At 39.3% G+C, this 15,745-nt stretch overlaps 1 protein-coding gene across 3 annotated transcripts in view; it reads left to right on the top strand.

The window, feature by feature from the left end:
- kcnab1a (potassium voltage-gated channel subfamily A regulatory beta subunit 1a) overlaps positions 1-15,745 on the top strand; it is a 100,352-nt gene that overhangs the window by 16,274 nt on the left and 68,333 nt on the right. The window contains exon 1 of one of the 3 annotated variants that reach the window (XM_083552466.1): positions 11,156-12,210. The exons of the other annotated variants lie outside the window; for them this stretch is intronic. Within the exon in view, the coding sequence (XP_083408592.1) occupies positions 11,999-12,210 (212 nt within the window). The 5' untranslated portion in view covers positions 11,156-11,998. Of the gene's footprint in view, positions 1-11,155; positions 12,211-15,745 lie in introns of those variants that run through there. 3 annotated transcript variants of the gene reach the window in all.

Raw genomic sequence — 15,745 nt, 5'->3', positions numbered from 1 at the left:
ACCTCTACTCTCCTACACTGCTCCTTTCCCTGCCATCTCTGTAGACGCCTTCCTCCTCTCCTTCTCCTCCTTCGGCCAACAGTAGCCCAATTTCCACCGGTACCCTGTCGGCTAACGATACCTGTGGCGGTCGTTGTTAACCCGGGCCTCGACCGATCCGGTATGAAATTCTCATTTGTGATCCGCATATTTGATTTGGCACATGTTTTACGCTGGATGCCCTTCCTAACGCAACCCTCCCCATTTACCCGGGCTTGGGACCGGCACTAAGAGTGCACTGGCTTGTGCCCCCCTAATGGCTGGGTTGGCAATATATATATTTAAACTGGTAAAAAAAGTTTCAAGACTCGCTCTCTGTTTACAAGAAATTACTTTATTTATATACGATTCCACACAATCACCTTCAGAATACTCTCTGTGCACAGCGTTACAGCGCCCCCTGCGTTCCTGACACTTCTGGGATGTGTTCTGAAAGTCTTCTTTTTCAAAATGTGTGGAGCACCTTCTGATATTCGTGCTGGATTTCTGGTGTAACCAACATTAACCTTTAACTTTACTAACACATTTGTAGCTGAGCGAGCACAAATCTCCACAAAATCTAGAGGAACATCTTCACAGAAGAGTGGAGGTTATTATAACAGTAAAATGGTGACTCAGGTGAATTGAATTTGTGTTTTTGGAATGTTGTAAATGTAAAAGCCTCTGTTTGATTCGGTGCGTGTGTGAGTGTGTGAGAGAGAGAGTTTTTTCTGGATTTATTAACCCCTTCGAGATATAATCCTTGTCTCAGCACCAAAATGGCCACTAATGGTTCTGCTTGCGTGACACAATTTTTTGCAAATCGCTCGTTCTGATCATTTATTCATCTCGGAAAGCTGCTGAATGTTTAATGAGAGATCGCCAGGTGTCTCCAGTTAATAGTTAATCAGACGTGAAATCAGAGAAGAGAAGAGAAGACAAGCAAGCTGGGGTTCCTCAGGACCGTCCATCAGGCAATCTGAGACAAAACTCTTGGGATGGAGGTGAGGGGTGAGGGGGTGGATGTAGACAGGGAATTCAAACCACTACGTTCTACATTAGAAATGGTGTTATGGAGTTTTAATGACAGATTGCACAGCCATCGGCCACAAAAGCTTGTGTACAGTACCAACACTTGGGACTTTCCAAATCCTACATCAATGCTATTCTCACTCCATAATGCGTTCTCTTGTGAATTAGCCATGTTAGATTAAGGATAATTTAGAATTCTCACCCAGGTGTGTTAATGACTCAAATTAAATAAAAAAAAATTAATTGCACTCTACAATTTGCACAGATTTCCTGGTTTTTATTTACTGGTTTTTATTCACTGGCTAGCATAGCGCTATTGGATGTCTTGCATAGCGAGTTTTGGTGCACTTGTTTTACTGATATTTTTTATCTTATTATCATTTATTGGTATTTGTACTTGGATTTGTCTTGGTCTTGATCATTGATGTCCTCATTGAGGTCTCAGCTGAATGTATGCAAAAATGCGTTTTTGTTTGTCAGGATTATATTTTCTCACACAATGTCACATGAGCACTACACCTGATCCACATTTACTCGTGATTAGCACTTGTATTAGCATGAATTGATCAAAATGGACTCTCACATTAGCACAGGCGAATATTGTTGTTTTCAGGGGAGATGGTAGCTCAGGTGGTTAAGGCATAAGACTCTGGTTCAGAAGGTCATAATTTCACATCCCAGCACTACCAAGCAGCCACTGCTGGGCCCTTGAGTAAGGCCCTGAACTCTCAACTGCTCAATTGTCTGCCAAATGCTGTTTCTGCTTTATTACGTCCTGTTAACTGATTGCGTGGTATTGGGGAGAGGGTAAGAGGTGAGGAAGCAAACATTCTGTTGATTATATTGCATTGATGTGACTGTTATATGGATTTATATTTATGCACGTCTTTTTTTGACTCATTCAAATGAAACAAAAATCGACAATCGTCTTGTTGAATGTGATGAACAACATTTTGATGATTAACAAGTGCAATGAAGGATTCTCCTACTGCCAATAATCTTTGTACATATATCCTCACGCCACTGTTTTACTCATTGTATCTCGTTTTTTATTAATAGTTGCTCTTTGTTTTAAGGACTTTATGTACGAAGTGTTTTTCTTTTCATGGCTTTTTTGTCTTACATTTGCAATTAAAATAAATAACTACATTTGCATCCACCTTCACTTCAATTACGTCACAGTATTGTTGCAAAAAGTTTTTGACAAGACAAAATTCCTTTTTTTTGGCGCAAAGCATGAATAAGCCAACTAGCTGAAGTTAGTCTTGAACTTTTAGTGTAGATCTTGACTACTTCTTACTTTTATTTGGACTTGATCTAGACTTGGTGACTTGGACTTGTTTTTGACTTCACAATGTCTGTCATGCATATAAGAATGCATACGTAAACATGATCCAGAAATGCTGCCGTCCTCTTTGGGCCAAAGCTCATTTAAATGTACTGAGGCAAAGTGAGACACAGTTCTGTAGTCCAATCAATTTAAATTATTATTATTATTTTATAATTTAATTTAATATTTTATAATTTTACATCACGTCCTCCGGAATAAAGAGGAGAGGGACCATCTGACTTGTTATCAGTACTCAGTTTAATAAGCTGCATTTCTGATGATATAGGAGTTCATGACTGTGGAATGGGCAGCTTGCACATCTGGAAACGCTCAGTAAACAGATAGCATTGTTTGTGTATTTGAGCAAGACAATGCTAACTGCAAACTGCATCACTCTGTAGTAGAAAAGTCTGGGTTCTGAACTGGCCTGGCTGCAGTCTAGAACTTTTACCATTTAAAAACATTTGACGTATCGTGAAATGAAAAAATACAACAAAGGACACCCAGAACTGTCGAGCAGCTAGTATCCTGTATCAGCCACATATGGAAGAACATTCCTCCCAAAAACTTCAGCAACTGATCTCCTCAGTTCCCAAATGTATTCAGACAGAACGTGGTGCTACACAGTGGTAAACATGGCCCTTTCCCAACACTCTTTTCCTCAACAGTTCATCGAACAACCTACAATAGAGCTGATGAAGCGATGAAACTGGCACGAGCTGCTGATAATGAGTGCCAGTTTCAATCAGTGGTAAAAAGGCTGAGGTCAGGTCACCGAGGGCAGATTAATAATAGTTCCGGGTCGTCTGATTGCACAAAATGAGCTCAGGGCTTTTATAAAGAATCACCTACTTAGTGTGATTGAGTGATGTTTTTAGGGGAAGATTTTACTGCACACACTCTTCCTTTTTTCACATTGTGACATGATCGCATCTATGAACAGGCTTTATTTATCACACACACACAAATAAAACTAAATCTAATGCTTTTTCCCCAAAAAATCCAGAAAATTACACATTTACCTATGACTGAGATCTGATGGTATTACGAGGTGGATTGATTCAGGTAGAACACCACTAAAGGCTGAGGGGTGAAATACACAGCCTGAGACTGTATTCCAGCAATAATGTTGTTCTGACTTTCTGTCAGTCTGTTCTTTATGAGGTTTAGGTGATGGAGCTCGTCCCTGTTAATGAGGTGCAGTACGATGTAACCTTCTAAGATCCATGTACATGATATTTATGTGTACTTAAATACATCTCTCTGTAGATGATTGTTTGTGTGTGTGTGTGTGTGTGTGTGTGTGTGTGTGTGTGTGTGTGTGTGTGTGTTTGTGTGTGTGTGTGTGTGAGAGAGAGAAGAGAGAGAGAGAGAGAGAGAGAGAGAGAGAGAGAGAGAGAGAGAGAGAGAGAGAGAGAGAGAGAGAGAGAGAGAGCGAGCGAAATTCAGTGACGTGTAATTGAGCCAAATCATCACTGAATTCCCATCTGCCACTCAGTGGAGATCTTATCTGTTGTGTGTGTGTGTGACTGTGTGTGTGTGTGTGTGTGTGTGTGTGTGTGTGTGTGTGTGTGTGTGTGTGTGTGTGTGTGTGTGTGTGTGTGTGTATGTGTGTGTGTGTTTGTGTGTGTGTGTGTGTGTGGGGGGGGGGTGTTGGTTGTTGGCTGTGGCCTTCAGTTTAAAGTGCAATTAATTATTCAGTCATTGGTTTGACATTACCATTAAAACCAGCAGCATCTTTTAAACCCATAGCAACCAGGAAACAGAAAGTCATCTCTCTCTCTCTCTCTCTCTCTCTCTCTCTCTCTCTCTCTCTCTCTCTCTCTCTCTCTCTCTCTCTCTCCTTCATATCTCATGTCTGTCATTTATTGAAAAAACAATCATATTTTGTAAATGCTGTAGAAAAAAAAAAAGAAAGAAAGAAAGAAAGAAAGAAAGAAAGAAAGAAAGAAAGAAAGAAAGAAAGAAAGAAAGAAAGAAAGAAAGAAAAGGAGAGAAATGCATTTTTTCTTTCCACAGCGATCACAAAAAAAAACGTTTTTGTGAATAAATAACAGAAGTGAGAAAAAAGGAAAGAAGGAAAGAAGGATAGATAGATAGATAGATAGATAGATAGATAGATAGATAGATAGATAGATAGATAGATAGATAGATAGATAGATAGATAGATAGATAGATAGATAGATAGATAGATTTTTTTTTGTCTATAACCTGCCCGTGTGTGTGTGTGTGTGTGTGTGTGTGTGTGTGTGTGTGTGTGTGTGTGTGTGTGTGTGTGTGTGTGTTTTGACCAGCAGGTGGTGGTGTAGAGTCAGTAACACTGTAATGATTGGTTAATTGAGAGTGAGATGGTGATTTGTTTATTTAATCTGAAATCACGAGGTCTGAACTGTAAAGTTTAAGCGTCTTATCATGATCTAAACACTGAGATGATGTTTTTGTTTCTGTCCTCTGTCTCTGTCCTCCGTCTCTGTCCTCTGTCTCAGTGGAAATCAAACAGACAGACTCATTAAAAATCTATGAAGGCGCTATATGACATGGTTGATAATGGCGTGAAACAGAGCGCAGATGATCTTCATTATAATCGATTACACACACGTGTTTCACTCACACCGAGCCACGTGTAAAACCAACACATCAGAGGTTAAAGGTCAGATCTCTATAAGAGGACTGGGCTTTACGGTGGGATTTACACTTTTAATAGACCACACACACATACTGTAAAATAAGCCTGAAATAAAAATAATGAACACATCCATAGTGTAATTTTTTTTATAATTTACAAAACAAATATTTTCTAGTTATTTATATTCTAGTTATAAAAAAAAAAAAAGATCTTCATGGAGCAGACTGTGTACACAGGTGTATTGTCATGCAAAGACACACTATACAATATACAATTGCTTCTGGTAACAGTTCAGGGAAGAACCACATATGGCTGAAAAAGTCAGGTGTGAAAATACTTTTGGATTCATAGTGTAAATGATTCATTTCTGTACACAGGCATCAAAATATGTTCCAGTGAATTTAATGATTCTTTTTTTTTCTCTTCTTTTGTATCACACCGAATGGATTTTTCTTTTATGATTCTTTATAAAAAAAAAAATCCCATTCGATTATTCGATCAGTAACTGGCCTAATCTCGTGCACATGCGGTTTATAAGAAGTGCGTAATGGGATTATATTTGATTGATATATATATGACAAACACGGCCTACTGATGATCATAAAGGAACTGACATGAAATCAATATCACATGGAGGAAGAACAGCAGCTCTCGGTACGAGTACAGCAAAAAAAAAAATGGGATAGTTTTAAAGACATTTTTCTTGGTTGGGAGGCGTTTCTAAAGGCGCAGCATCTTGTGGGATAATATATTTTATAAATGCTGATTGCTGCTTTATAAATGCATTACTATTGTTTATAATAATAGGATAATAATAGTAATAATAAAAATATAATAACGATAATAACAATAATAATGATGAGGATAACAATAATAATAGTAATAAGAATAATAGTAATACCACCCTTACTAATGATAATAACAATAATAACAATAATTGTAATAATAAAATAATAATAACAGAGTACATTACATTTCACATTGTGCATATTCTGTTCAAGATTTACATTTGTTTTTACTCATTTTACACACTTTAAGTTTTCTTTTATTTGCTATTGTTACAGCAGATGAGTAGAGACAGATGCAAATGCAGGAAAGGATTAATAAAGGGGGAAACAAATGCAAGTCGAAATCCAAAATCATAATTTAAAACTCGAGTACAAGCAGGAATTAAAAACCCAGAGCTTCAACTAATGTAATAAAAGTTTTGGTCAGTAAAGCTATTAAGTAAAATTAGAGAAAAATATTGAGAAATTTGAGTGTAACAAATGAGTTGCAGTGCTACAACTGAGCCTTCTTATGTACTGTTTATGTTTGTACTTACTGTAGCGGTGTGTGTGAATGTGACAGAGTGTATTGCTGGGAAGTGTAGTGCATGGTGACCATTTACGTTCAGGATATTACCTCATTTATACACCGGTGCAGTTGAAGCTTGGTGACGCTGAACTAAATTTAATTCATAAAATTTACATTTATAGCATTTGGCAGACGCCTTTATCCAGAGTGAGTTACAATTATCTCATTCAGACTGAGTAACTATGGGGTTAAGAGCCTTGCTCAGGGGCTCAGGAGTGGGAGATTAGTGTGGCTAGGATTTTACTTAGATGGGGCTTTTAAGTATGGACAGTGTCCCAAAGCAGCTTAACAGAGATAAAGAGGTTATAAAATATGAATGCACACGTTTAGTGCCTGTAAGTTTTGGCCCTAATGAGTGAGCTAGTCGAGTTTGTGGCGTAGAAAAACTCCCTGAGATGGTATGAGGAAGAAACCTTGAGAGGAACCAGACTCAAAAGTGAACTCATCCTCATTTCATCCTTATCAATTTTCCAATCAGAATTTCAAAGTTGTATTCAATGGGATACCTTTTCCATATTTGCCATATCTGTGTGTGTATGTGTGTGTGTGTGTGTGTGTGTGTGTGTGTGTGTGTGTGTGTGTGTGTGTGTGTGTGTGTGTGCATTTGTGTTATGGGAAACAGAGTTCTCTGAAGCTAATCTATATAGAGTTTACATATTTAATCAGTAATTATAGCTTGTAAAAAAGTTAACATATTCATTTGCGACCAGAAACTTCCTGGCAGAGGTAGAAGTAGAGCAGTAACTCATTCCTGTAGTGTTTGCAGTGTTATGAGTGTTATATTTTTTTATGGACAACTGGAATGAATGTTTTAGCAGTGCCAGTGTGAACACTGAAAAACACACAGTGACATGGTTGTGTAAGGAAAGCATAAATGAACACCTTCTGGGGAATCAGAACCATGGACAGCACTTGCTTTTATAAAATATGTGAATTTCTTGTCTTCACACATCCAATCTTTTTTTTTTAGGTCATTTGGGGAAAAGAGAGTGAGAGTGAGCATGATGAGAGAGAGAGAGAGAGAGAGAGAGAGAGAGAGGAGAGAGAGAGAGAGAGAGAGGTCAGATAGAAAGAGAGAGAGAGAGTGTAAGAAGGAAAGACAGAGTGAGAGAGCGAGGGAGAGAGAGAGAGAGAGAGAGAGAGAGAGAGAGAGAGAGAGAGAGAGAGAGAGAGAGAGAGAAAGAGTGTAAGAAGGAAAGACAGAGAGTGAGAAAGAGAGAGTGAGAGTCAAATGGAAAGTGAGAGAGAGTGTGGGAAAGAGAGAAAGAATGTGAGATAGATAGATAGAGAATGAAAGAGAAAGAAACAGAGAACTAGTAAGAAAGAAAGTGAGTAATAGAAAGAAAGACAGAGAGTGAGATAAAAAGAGATAGAGAGTGATATAGAGAAATAGATTGAAAAATACAGAGTGAGTCAGATAGAAAGAAAGAGGGTGAGAGTCAGATATAGAGAAGAGGGTGGGAAAGTGTGAAGGAGTGAGAGAGAGTTAGAAAGAGAGCAAATGAGAGAGAGATAGAGTAAGTGAGAGAATGAGAATGAGTAAGAATGATAAAGAGTGAGAGCAGTGAGTTCATGTTTAACGCTGATTACACTAAAAAACTCTTCATGTATTCAACGCTCTGAACTCATGCCTGAACTTCCAGCCAATCACAGTCCAGCATTCCCCTGGAGTATAATTATCAGTACACGATGGTTCATAGTGTGACTATAATGTGGTTTCTGGTTCCCTCGGGAATGTAGCGGATGACAGATTGGAATGTATCGGGATATAAACAGGGGAGCTCGTAACGACTCTCGGGGGCAGCTGATAATTGCAGTAAATATTCTCACCTCTGAGAGGATCGATACTTCGGCGTGCAGCTGTAATGGAGAGAGTGTGTGTGTGTATTAAACAGTGGCAGTGATCAGAGATTGATCTGAGGCTCAGTGAGAGACCTGGAGATATTGCTGGGATTCGATCAACCTGAATCCGCAGTACAGCGATTCACTCCATATACAGCTTCATTTCTGTTGTCTCAGTTATTTTCTCTGTACGCGCCATCAATCCAGGTGATGCACAGGAAGCGGTACAGTGGTTTATTTATTTATGCACACTACAGGGCCAAAAGTGTGCTTCTTTATGGACATCCAATTTTAAATTGAGTTCTCATAGTTCATAGTTCTCCACTCTTCTGGGAAGATGTTCCACTACATTCTGTGGAGATTTGTGAGCTTTCAGTGTCTCCTAGTTTAATTGAAGGGAAATATCAGGAGCATGAGCAATATAATAACTGTCTGAAATGTAAAATACAAACCTGTACAGCAGAGCGAGGTGAAGCTTCAGTCAGACTTTTACGTAGGGAAAACAAACAAAAGCAAAGATCATCTGATTGAACAGAAAAAAATACAGGAGTGAAAAGGAACTGAAGCTCAATTAGGTTTAAGCGAGTGTATGAATGGGGAAGAGGTCCTTCACAAGCTTTAATATTGTGTGTGTGATATGGTGTGTGTGTGTGTGTGTGTGTGTGTGTACAGCCTCACGCTCTGTTCAGGAAGCAAAGGTCAGCCCTGTAACCGTGGTTACATCTCAGTCCATCTTTGTATAAGAAGGAAAACACTCCTGAAACATGACCACATTTCTGAAACGGAGATTTCTCATTTATAGCATTTTACACATAATCTTTTATATTAAACTGGCTGAAAGTACCCGTGCTTCGCTACGGAAGGCAGAACGCTAAGCAATATAGCAATAAGCAGTAAGCACTGAGCAGGACTGGATGATCAGAGATCAGAACGTAACGTCAACAAATAACGTACTACCCCTTTGTAGTAGCGATACAGGGCAAACTACTTTGAAAATAATTTTTATCGTGCATCTAACATGTAATAAGAAACAATGTAGTAAGTTTCATGAGGATCCGTAATGTTATTTCGAAGAGTTTACAATGCGTGAGAAATCTCGTTTTTCGCGAGTTAGCCGCGATCCAGGGCGAATTTTTAAAAACCCTTTCTTAGTGAGCACCTAAGACCCAAGAGGAAGGTATGTTCCAAATTTCATTGCAATCCGTTCAGTGGTCTTTGAGATTTCGTGATGAGTGAGTGAGTCAGTCAGTGGTATTTGAGCTTTATATATATATATATATATATATATATATATATATATATATAGATATGAAGACATCTGTTATATTTTACATACACACCCACACACCCACACCCACACACACACACACACACACACGTACAGATCCAGAGAACAAAGGGACAGGATGATACATATATCCAGCACTCTATACAATGTTTACCAATAAATACTATATATATATATATATATATATATAATATACAATCATTAACATACAAAAGAATATTTATATTATAATATTTATTATTTAGAAAAACAAACAATATTGAGTGTTTTTCCGACCTGTATGTCTGCACGGAATTTTTTTTATACATCATACAATCTTTTATACATTTCCATATACGATTTTATATTCCATCTTTTATTCTAGCTCGATTTTTTGTTTATTAAATCATTAAATAATAATGATGCATATATATATATATATATATATATATATATATATATATATATATATATATATATGTTTTGGACACCTGACCATAAGACTGGTATGTGCATCTTTTTGAACCTTCCATTTCACACTGTTGTTATAATAATCTCCACTCTTCTGGGAAGATGTTCCTCTATATTTAGTGGAGATTTGTTCTCATTTAACTATGATTGTGTTAGTAAAGTCAGGTACCGATGTAGGTAGGTGAGGTGAAGAGGGATGGGGTGCACCATTCCGATTCATTCCAAGGTCAGAATTTTAAAGCAGGAGATCCACATCTTCCAACCCATGAAAAGCATATCTTCATGGAGCTTGTTTTGTGCACAGGAGCATTGTCGTGCACATTCATAGACATCCTATACACTTCCAGATTTGTGGAAACAGTTTTGGAAGAACCACATCTGGTGTCCCAATACTTTTGTCTGTAACCCTGAGAGGATCTGCTTTGATCTTGTTATTTGTTTTTTTTATGGTCATTGTTTTTGCAACTGGAGCCGGTAAAATATTTTGCTGAGTCAGTGCTCCCAGGTGACGAGTTCTGCTTCGGAGCTTCTTGTAAAACCGGGTGATTTTTTTCTGTTGGCACAAATGAGGCTCCTGAACTCATCATTATGCAGTGAATTTACCAAGAGCATTGTTCAATTTCATAAAATAAGAAATGGTGTGGCAGTGGATATCAGCTGTCTTTCTTTCTTTCTTTCTTTCTTTCTTTCTTTCTTTCTTTCTTTCTTTCTTTCTTTCTTTCTTTCTTTCTTTCTTTCTTTCTTTCTTTCTTTCTTCCTCCTGGTTTGTCAGTCACCCACTCTAATTATTTACAGGTCACTCTCTCTCTCTCTCTCTCTCTCTCTCTCTCTCTCTCTCTCTCTCTCTCTCTCTCTCTCTCTCTCTCTCTCTCTCTCTCTCTCTCTCTCTCTCTCTCTCTCTCTCTCTCTCTCTTCCCCTGAATCCCTAGCTCTGTCTTGTCATCTGTATGCCAAAACAGAAAGCACAAGAATTTGTATTGGATGCTAAGCATTGTTGCGCTAAGCTGAGAAGTAGGGGATCTGTTTTTATACTCTGAGTGTGTGTGTGTGTGTGTGTGTGTGTGTGTGTGTGTGTGTGTGTGTGTGTGTGTGTGTAAGTGACACAATATATATATAATGATGTGGATAATGATGTCATTTGGGATGTGCTAATCCCTCCTAGAGAAGGACAGAGTATGGAAGAGAGAAGAAGCAGAGAGAATGAAATTAGTAGCTAGTAGGCAGAAAGAGAGAATGAGCGAGAGAAAGGGAGAGAATGAGAGAAAGAGAGAGAGTTTAGTATCGTATCATTCCCGTGGAGCTGTACAGCTGAGCTCACCGGAAGATTGTCTGGGAGGAGAGAGAAGGGGAGAACAGAGAGGGGGAGAGAGCAAACGATAAATTTTGTTCGTGGCGGGGGAACGAGCGAACGAGTGGAAGAGAAAAGGCGCAGAGAGAGAGAGTGAGTGAAAGATAGAGAGAGAAAGAAAGATAGAGAGTGTGATGGATGTGTGTGTGTGTGTGTGTGTGTGTGAGAGAGAGAGAGAGAGAGAGAGAGAGAGAGAGAGAGAGAGAGAGAGAGAGAGAGAGAAAACGATGTAAGATATGCTGAACCTGACGAAATGCGCTGGACCGTCCTAACATTCCCTCGCTCCCTCCCTCCTTCCCTTGCTCCTTCCCTCCCTCCTCTTCCAGCCGACTTCTTTGTCACTGACCCTGTTCAAGATGCTCTCAGTGCGTGTGTGTGCCATGTGAAAGTGTCTCTGCATCGCTTGCGCTCAGCTGAACGCATTCGCATGTTCACACACACACTCTGGGAGAAAAAGAAGAAAAGGAAGAGGAGGAAGAGGAGGAGGAGGAGGACTGATCAGGATTAAGGCAGGAACAACTTTACGCTGCTCTGCCATGGACTGAGCAGTGTGGACGCTGTCCTGAACGCTGTCCCGGACCCTGTCCTGAACGCTGTCCCGGACCCTGTCCTGAACGCTGTCCTGGACGCTCGCACCTCCACGTCTTCCAGCTCCTCCACTTCTCCACATCTCTACAGCTTCATTCCTCCTCGTCCTCACCGGCCGTCATGCAGGTGTCTATTGCCTGCACTGAGCACAACCTGAAGGGCCGGAATGGAGAACACGGCAAGCAGAGTGCCACCAGCCCCAACGTGGTGAACGCAGCTCGTGCCAAGTTCCGCACGGTGGCCATCATCGCACGCAGCTTTGGCTCCTTCACTCCGCGACACCACATCTCTCTGAAAGAGTCCACGGGAAAGCACACGGGAATGAAATACCGGTATGTGGGGCTGCGATTCCTGCAACTTGCTCACTTGTCTCTCACTCTCTCGTTCTCCCTCCCTCTGTCGTTCCCACTCTCGCTTCTTCTTTCTCTCTCTTTCTTCATCTTGCGCTCCTGAGTTCAGCACTTCAGCATGTTTCTGAATTCAGTCTCTCTCTCTCTCTCTCTCTCTCTCTCTCTCTCTCTCTCTCTCTCTCTCTCTCTCTCTCTCTCTCTCTCTCTCTCATATATTTTCTCTCGCTTCTTCTTCGCTTCTTCTGCATGTTTTCATGTAGATTTCAGTACTTCAGCACTGTGGTAAATTTCTCTCACTCTCTCACACTCATCTATCTATCTATCTATCTATCTATCTATCTATCTATCTATCTATCTATCTATCTATCTATCTATCTATCTATCTATCTATCTATCTATCTATCTATCTATCTATCTATCTATCTATCTGTCTGGCTGTCTGGCTGTCTGGCTGTCAATCTTACAGCATTTCTTTCTTAAATCAGCACATTTCTCTCAACTAAAGTCTCTGTTTTCTTTTTTCCTTCTTTCTCTCTCACCGCTTTCTTTCTTTCTTTCTTTCTTTCTTTCTTTCTTTCTTTCTTTCTTTCTTTCTTTCTTTCTTTCTTTCTTTCATCTATCTATCTATCTATCTATCTATCTATCTATCTATCTATCTATCTATCTATCTATCTATCTATCTATCTATCTATCTATCTATCTATCTATCTTATCCTCTCTTTTCTCTCTTCCTTTCACTGTTTCTTGCTGCATTCCTTTCCTTCTTCTTCATGTTTTGCAAAAAGCCAAAATTGTTTCAGATTTGCTACATAATTGTTTAAACATCATGATTATATAACCTGCATTTAAAAAAGGAACAGGACATGAATGTGTTATTACATCATAAAACTTAGCAGCCAATCAGGAGCTAGTGTGAAATAAACAAACAAAAAACCCTTCATTTGTCTATACATGTGGAATTCTTGGCTGGTGAGGGATCAGAAGTTTTAGGTAGTGACTGAGAATCTTTTGTAGACTTTTGACGGTTGATTACTTAATCCCTCCCTCCCTCCCTCCCTCCCTCCCTCTTTCTCTCTCTCTCTCTCTCTCTCTCTCTCTCTCTCTCTCTCTCTCTCTCTCTCTTTATCTCTTTCTGTTTTTTTTTCTCACTACATCTCTCTGTTAGTTCACAAAAGCTTCAGCCTTCCTGTGTCTTCTTTATACTCGTTACTCATTCCTCACGATGCCTTGTATGGAATTAGTTTCTCTCTCTTTCTCTCTCTTTCTCTCTTTTTTCCCACTTTTTCTCTCATCGTGGTCTGTGTTAGTGTGCTCTAAGAACTCTTGTATATACATGACTTTGCTGTGCAATACAGATGAGTGTGTGCACCAGGTACTGAAGAAGTGAGTGTGTGTGTGTGTGTGTGTGTGTGTGTGTGTGTGTGTGTGTGTGTGTGTGTGTCACTGCATTGTGCTCTGTATTCATGTCTGCTCCATCTACGTCTGCACTTCAGTGCTGTCAGTGAGTCTGGGAAGGTGATGATGGAAACTGAATCAGCGTTCCTAAGACCTCGCAACTTTTCTGAGATGTTCCCTGCTGCAGTGTTCTCTGGTCAGGGGTCACAGAGATGCAGATAAGATCATGTGTTGCCTAAATCCTGTAATTATTCAATCAACTGTGGAATTTCCATTGTTCATTTACACTATGTGTACAAAAGTTTGTGGACACATGAGAAGATTTTTCGAACATTCTATTCCACATTTAGTCTCCATTAGCTGATATAATATCCTCTATTCTTCCGGGAAGATGTTCCACTAGATTTTAGAGTGTGTTTAAGAAGATACAGTCAGCATTCTAGTTTATCCCAGAGGTGTTCCTTAGAGTTGGGGTCAGAACTTTATAGCAGGAGATCTTCCACCGCAACCCAATGTAACAGTAACCAATACTTTTGACTATACAGTGTAACCAACTGAAAATTCTTCCATCATCAAGTAAGAAGGGAGTATTTTGTGCCACTGCATGTTGGTGTGTGTGTGTGTGTGTGTGTGTGTCTGTGTGTGTGTGATATGATGAACGTGTATTAAGCGTTGAAAGCGTTATTTCTGGAAACTCGATCCCTGTTTCTCCTGCTCACCCCCTGCCGCTGAGACGCTTAATGCACTTTTAATGCCACACTGACAAATCTGACAACACAACAATAACACACACACACACACACACACACACACACACACACACACACACACACACACACACACACACACACAGAAAGAAAGAAAGAAAGAAAGAAAGAAAGAAAGAAAGAAAGAAAGAAAGAAAGAAAGAAATACAGAGAAACAGAAGGAGAGAGTGGGAGAGAGGCGACTCAATACAAAATATTAAAGGTTAATTTGTGTTAAATGGATTTTGATATTAATAATAATTATTATTATTTTAATTTGTAGCTTAACATAAAGATATTTAATTCACTTGAACGAGTCATCCATGAAGATATGCTTTGCATGGGTTGGAAGTGCTTGAGCAGCCTGAGATAGAGCTCAAATTGAACACCTTTTAGATGACTTGTAACACAAAATATAGTGAACTTCTTCCTAACTATAGTGAACTTCTGACTAAATGTGGAATGAGATGTCCAAAATCTTATGTTCAGATGTTCACAAACCTTATCCATATGGTGTAATTCCTCCTCTCTGTTTAGTAATCAGCGCCATGTTGGAGGAGACGATGCAACTTGGCCTGAGTTTTGTCTCTGACCTTTCAACGGCTTTGGATTTGAGCCGAGCATCCACTTGCTCCTTCCAGATCGGCTGAAAGGTCATCCATGAAAAATACGTGACGGGCTGGAAGGCTCCCTAGCTGGAAAAATGAAGGCGTTATAAAGGATTACTTCTAAAGAGTTAATTATGATAAAAGTCACAGATAAAGAATTATTGGCACCCCGAATGTAACCCTGACTGAAATCCTGATGGAAATCCTGAATGAAAACCCTAAATATAAACCCTGACTGAAACCTTGACTGAAAACCTTGAATAAAAACCCTGACAAAAAAAATTTACACCTTGACAGAAATCACTGAATGTAAACATTAAATGAAACCCTAAATAAAAACCCTGAATAAAAACCCTAAATAAAAACGCTGAATAAAAACCCTTAATAGAACCCTGACTGAAAACCCTGATTAAAACCTGAAAGAAATCCTGACTGAAACCCTGAAAGAAATCCTGACTGAAACCCTGAAAGAAATCCTGACTGAAACCCTGATTGAAACCTGAAAGAAACCCTGATTAAAAAACATTATTGTAAACCCTGTCTGAAACTGAAAGAAACGCTGACTGAAAACCCTGACTAAAACCTGAAAGAAAGCCTGACTAAAACCCTGATTAAAAAACATAATTGTAAACCCTGTCTCAAACTGAAAGAAATCCTGACTGAAACCCTGAAAGAAATCCTGACTGAAACCCTGAAAGAAATCCTGACTAAAACCTGAAAGAAACCCTGACTGAAACCTGAAAGAAATCCTGATTGAAACCCTGAAAG

The sequence above is a fragment of the Silurus aristotelis genome (assembly GCF_946808225.1).
Source record: "Silurus aristotelis genome assembly, chromosome: 10".
Classification (NCBI taxonomy): domain Eukaryota; kingdom Metazoa; phylum Chordata; class Actinopteri; order Siluriformes; family Siluridae; genus Silurus; species Silurus aristotelis.
Note: the sequence above shows the minus strand (reverse complement) of the source record. Positions and strands in the feature narration are given on the sequence as shown.